The sequence below is a fragment of the Austrofundulus limnaeus genome, unplaced genomic scaffold (assembly GCF_001266775.1).
Source record: "Austrofundulus limnaeus strain Quisiro unplaced genomic scaffold, Austrofundulus_limnaeus-1.0 Scaffold58, whole genome shotgun sequence".
Classification (NCBI taxonomy): Eukaryota; Metazoa; Chordata; class Actinopteri; order Cyprinodontiformes; family Rivulidae; genus Austrofundulus; species Austrofundulus limnaeus.
Window position 1 is genome coordinate 2060998 of NW_013952460.1, and position 6293 is coordinate 2067290.

At 37.3% G+C, this 6293-nt stretch overlaps 1 protein-coding gene across 4 annotated transcripts in view; it reads right to left on the bottom strand.

Moving 5' to 3' along the window:
- cntn3b (contactin 3b) overlaps window positions 1-6293 on the bottom strand; it is a 147668-nt gene that overhangs the window by 48873 nt on the left and 92502 nt on the right. For all 4 annotated transcript variants that reach the window (XM_014009484.1, XM_014009483.1, XM_014009481.1 and 1 more), the window contains 3 exons: window positions 5094-5223; window positions 4310-4460; window positions 2411-2538 (listed from right to left, as the gene is read on the bottom strand). In XM_014009484.1, the coding sequence (XP_013864938.1) occupies window positions 2411-2538; window positions 4310-4460; window positions 5094-5223 (409 nt within the window). The remainder of the gene's footprint in view (window positions 1-2410; window positions 2539-4309; window positions 4461-5093; window positions 5224-6293) is intronic.

Below are 6293 nucleotides of genomic sequence, written 5' to 3' on the forward strand. Positions count from 1 at the left end.
TACATTACAGAAAATTATGAACTTTATCACAATATGCAAATTTTTTGAGAAGGACCTGTAGACTCTTGGCAGAACTTCAACTTTCATTTATAATACTGCTTTTAGTCACGACGTCAGTAAAGCAACATGCAAATAATAATTTGATTAACTGATACACTGCTTTGTTGGGGAACTGATCACTGCTTGTTGTCTTCTGTCCCGTTTCACTCTCGCTTGGCAACAAGCCAAGGAGGCACCATAACACATATATATTAATCTGTCTTCAACATTTAGACTGCACTCTATGTTAGCTGCACTGCTGTTGATCACATGATAATAGGAACACATCTGACAACATCAAACTTTTGTTATTTATCATGAACATGTAAACCTTTTTCTATTTCCTCACGTACAAGAGTATAACTGCTGAAAGTCTATTATGGTCTTGGCTGTTGTATTTTCAGAAAAAAATATATTCTCCAGCACAGTTTTTTTCAGAACTGCAGAAGTAGATGGGGGGGGGGGTCACATTTTTGTTACCTATGAAAAATGTGTTTTATTTTTTGTCCTTGGGACTCACTGCCCAGCATGTTTATCTTGTTCGCCGCTTCAACACACCTGGTTGAAATAAAAGGGTCATTAATAGGCTTCTGCAGAACTTGATGACAAGTTAATGAGGTGATCCATTCATTTGAATGGGGTCTTACGAGCGCAGGCAAATGTCTAAAACATGCTGAACACCACGCCTCGAGGGCAAAGAATGAAAAAACACCACCTAACAACAAATAATGTACAGCCTGTTCAAAAACACGTCGAGTTTTCCTCCTAGCCCAGAGTTTACACATTAACCCTTTCACAGTCCACCACATTAGCCTGTAATTGTAAACGTTGTACACAGTATTTAGTTGTTTGACATAGAGTTAGATAAGACAACTAGACTGTACTGCCTACTGCCTGCATCTGTCACATGGAGAAGCTAATGGCGCCCGGAAAGGGCAAGAGCTCACAGCTGACAAAACAACTATTTAATTAGCAGCAAGTCCTGCTGGATCTTTGTCACAAATTATTTTTGTATCTTTTTACAATAAATTAGTATAACGCATGATAATGATTCCATTCAACAATGATGTAAAACRCAATGTAAATGAATATTACACAAGGAAAACATACAGCAGCCGTTATAACTTATGATGAACTAAACTAAACTCAATGTTAGTCAATAATTACTGTGACTTCTAATAATTTCAAGACTTATTAGCTAGTTGAATAATCATACTAACTTTTTTAATGAATTAACTTGCAATTAACTTGTTTAACATGTAAATTATGTAGGATCTTCCTGTCACAGTTAATTACAGTGATCAGTGTCTAATCTATAACTAAACTTAAACATTTTCAGAAAAATGCAGAAATTTTACACTGTGTGAATGTTACAACAACCGGAGGCAATACCAGCTTTGTACTATTTAATAATTTGTACTAATCTGTAGCATAATTCAGCCTGCTAGACTCTGTATAATAACATATGCCACAGAAGCTACTGTCTACAAGCCATTACAATAACTAACAGCAATGTCTGGCAATTTTACATTTTTATACCCATTCTGTAGCTTATATACATTCATTTTTTTTAATTTATTTATTTTTATTAACCCCTAATGTCCCTCAGTGGGGAAATGCATTCTCTGCATTTTTCCCATCACATGTGAGCACACGTGCCGCAGTGGGCTGCCATTTTTGAGGCACCCGGGGAGCAAGTTGAGAGGTTAAGTGCCTTGCTCAGGTTGGTTAGGGGAGTTGAACCAGCAACCTTCAGATCACATGCTTACCTCTAACCTCTGCATCACACACAATTAATTGTTATTTATTTATTTATTTATTTATTTATTTATTTTACATTTTTCACATTACTCCAGACAGTCAAAATCTACCAAAACGCCTTTTACATGTTTGTGACGTGATTCGTGTCATGTGAAGTTGGGATGGATCGGGTRTTTAAATGTTTTATATTGTATTTATTGTTTCTTATCCAACCACAGTTAAATTTACTCGATCCAAGAGGTGCAGTTTATCTGGATAGGTTGTTATTTTTTGAACAATATGCCAAAAGGAAATGGGAGTAATGACTTTTAACGTCATATCTTTTTTCAAGAGGTCCAGAAAATTGTGTGAAAATGTTGCGAGTAGAAAAAGCTGACTGAAAATTATTACTCAAATACAGATACATTTCTACATAAGTACAGTAACAAAGTATTTGTACTTTGTTACTTTACAATACTTTTTTTGCTTTTGTGTCAATGATTACCACAAGTCTTTAGAGACACATTTCCATTGTTGCTGAAAACTAAGAGCAAGCCATGATTAAATGCTTATCATGTTAAATTTAATCTAACATTTTTGGCACATATTGATGTAAAAGAGCAAAGCTCACCAGTGATGAGGAGCCTCCCAGTTGTGCTTGCTGTTCCAAACTGGTTCTTAGCCATGCACGTGTAGCTCGCTGCGTCTCGTTTGGTTACGTTGCTGATTTTTAATGTTCCATTTGAAAACACATTAATCCTGTGGAAGCAAAAACAAGCTTTTATTGGTGTGAGTTTAACGGCTTAGCTTGGCATTACATTTGTTGCATCAGTTTATACTGACRTTAGTGCATTTATAAGTTCAGATTGTTTTAAAATGATCTTCAGCTAAGTTGTTAAGTTGTGTTTATAAGGCCAATTTGTTTYAAAAATGAGAAAACCCAAGTTAAACAACACTTTGACTCTGATTATACTTCAATGCTCTTTGTTAAATCTCAGAGAATAAAACTTTTATAGGTAGGTTAGCAGTTAAACTGTGAAATGCCTTACAAAATAAAAGCACAATTTAAAAAGAGCCTTTTTTTAACACTCCAATAAATAAATAAAACAACTTTAAAGTCTTTATGTTGCTGATGTCAGGAGAAACCAAGATCCTGGAAACGAAACAAATCTGAACACAGTATTACATGAAATAAGTACTACTAAAAAAATAAAGATACATCAATGTTCAAGGTCTAAACAGGAAATATATTATCTAATAAAACTAAAGCATTTCCAAACGTTTTACCAGTTTTTAGCACTGCTGTCTAAATAAAACATGTAAAAATTGTTATAAGAACATCAGCTCTGCCACCAGCAGCAGCTGGAGACATAAGTAACTGCACTATATGAACAACTTCTGCCTGCAAGCGTTATTTAACCTTAATTACAAAATCCTGCTTAGCTAAAAGCCTTTCACACTGCAGGAAGTTATAGAATAAAACCCGTGTCTACAGGTGTGTCGCACTGCTAATGAAATACTTTTCATACTGCATCAATTTGTAACACTGCTGCATATCTGAACACTTTCTTTTTGCACTTTCAAAGAGAACGTGGGCTTCACACATGCTATGTTAAATGTCAGTCCGTCGGGGAATTCTACCAATTATCTGCAGCTATGGATGCAGCTTCCYATCCGGAGCCTCAGTGCTGTTTGGACACGACGCTTTGCTCGCATTGTTCTTTCTCAGAACGCCTCGCAATGAGCAGCATGGGAGTGATTCAAACTCTTTTTTTTTTTCTATGCGCAGGGATGCCTTTGCTGGGGTTGTTTTTATTCAGTCACCATGCGCCGACTTGCTTGAATGTATGTTGATGGACCGATCTAATGTGTGTCTGATTTGCTTTTGGAATCCTCCGCCTTTAATTTGTCCTTTCCTTTTATGTGAACCCATCCTGAGTAGGAAATCAGACCACGGCTGAGCAACAAAATAAATTAAGCACCACTTTCTGGRGTTGAAAGTGCCGCTTGATGTTGCTCATTGTCTGAATCATGTCAGCGTGGAGAGGTTCCATGTCCTGTGAGACGTTTCGGCTCTCCAGGCTTTCATTTCTGCAGCTTTCCAGATTTCATCAATCACTCTCCCGTGTCTCTTTTTAAACCTCATAAAGCAGATAATTGCAGGTGCAAAAGCATCAGTTTGGCTTTTCAGATTACTTTCCGCTGACTAAAAGTGGATCGACATCATTTTCATCAGTGATTCAATTTGCCGATCCTTTTCTTCCCCCCCTTAAACATTTAACACATGCAGTGTTGATCCAACCACCTGGCATCTGCACAGCTCACACCAAATCATTTCCATATGAAGGCACACGCACTACATTAAATACAGTTTGTGCAATTTTCCTGGTGAGTACCCTGCTCCCTTTCTTCTCATTAGTCTTCCCTTTTATGCATTCACACAAATGCCAAATACACTGGTGAAATTAATCTGCTTGCAGTGAATGTGAATAAAAGCTTGTGGGAATGTGCACTTAGATTCTTATCCTACCTTTCAGTTCTTTGCAGGATCTCATTCCCTTTCTTCCACAGGCTAATTGCTGGGGGCGAGGCCTGAGGCTTGCATTCAAGAGTGACTTCGCTGCCGGAGCGAGCTTTTACCAAGGTCTTTAATGGACTTCTGGAAAAACTGGGAGCTGAAGCTTTGTGTACAAGAAAAGAGAGAAGGTGTGAGATTAAAACAAAGAGAAAACGTGAGATTTTTCCCGATATTAAAATAATGTTTTTAGGACTTCCTTCAGCTTTCAGAAGCTTGAACTCTCAGGACAGAGGCTTTCAGGGCTGAAGGCTGTGGCACACTGGTCACCCTGTCCTTCAGCTTCAGGCAAACACAAACACACACACCCACACACACAGCATCCGGCCTCATCATATCTCCAGTCAGCAGCCAGTGTCCACATTCATCATCACATTTAAGCTAGCCATCATTAGACCCCTCAAGTGTCATCACATGTACCAAGAGAGAATTGAATTTCTCATGGAGCCAGCCATCAAAGCTTTGCAAATAAATCAATACCGGGTGTACACGAGAAAGCATGAACAATGCCACAAGGCAACGTGTTTGTAGTATCCAAATCAATAGATGAAATGACTGAAAGTAAAATGAGACACTCTATCAGATTCATAATCTTGCTGGCAGAGCCCACGTTGACATCAAATGAATGTGCAGGCTGATTTCTGAGGAACATTAGAGCGGGCAGCTTTTTATCTTAGCAGATGATCAAACGCTCGCACAGAGAAGCTGAATAAAAGCAGAAGAAGGGAGGCAATCTTACCTAACACCATTAGCTGGGCACTGGAGTAAACACTGCCATGTTTGTTTTCAGCCACACACTGATACATCCCGGAATCTGACAGGTTCAACGCAGTTATGGAAAGGGCTCCATTTTCGATTTGTACACGCTCCTGCAGAGTAAAGAGAAACAATTCTACTYATCCACCGCAAGGCCAGCCTATTGTGTCTAAAGGCACAGCAGCAATTATTATTCTTATTTGTGCACCATGAAGGGAGAACAGAAAAGGAGAAAAAAAAAACTACAGAGTATTGTGTCACCACATGTACATTCTGCTTAGAATAGATGAGGCAGTGTTGAAAACTGTGAACTTGCATCTTAGACAAATAAATTAAGCAATGCTGGCAAAAGCACAGAGTGCGATAAAATGTCATTCTTTTTTTGGCATTCAGCCATAAAAACTACGATGGCAGCTCAGATGATGATGACTTATTTGAGCCAAATACACTAAATAAAAGGATCATCAGCACAGCAGGGGGGAAAAAATGATTCGCTAATTTTACGCCAGCAATAGAGTAGCCAACATATAAAAAAATAAATGTGCAATGAGCCTGACAGAAATATACCAACATGCATACTCATACTGTAGTACATTTGACTGATCTCAGTCTAATTAAGTAAGTAAACTTTATTTCTATTTAACTTTTCACAGACACAAACATCACAAAGTGCTTCACAGAGATCAAAATAACTAAAACCAGATCAAATCAGTCTATTAAATTCCCATTAAAATAAAATGTTTTCTTTTTCCTTTGGCATCTCACAGAAGGTGAACTATGACCTGTTATGGTCAAAGGTTTTCTACTGCTAATTTTTCCAATGTGAGCACAACTCCTAGACTGGTTATAAAATCAAATAAAAATAAATAATAATAATAATTAAATACATTAACAAATAGTGAATGAAGTTATTTTAAGGATGCAACATCTCCAAGTATCCAAATCTTAGGACCAAAGACCAAATGAAGCCTTATACCTCTGAGGTTATTGTAATTACATTATTTAAATAGGTCTGCAACTGTAGACGACCCCAAAGGATAAACAAATCCCCAACAGACATTTTACCTCTTTGGGATTGGTTAGCAATATCATCACTCATTTTATTCAGTCTGTATAAAGTGCAATATGTATGATGAAAAATATTAAATTGAATTTGTCTATTTAGTAGATACCAATACTATCT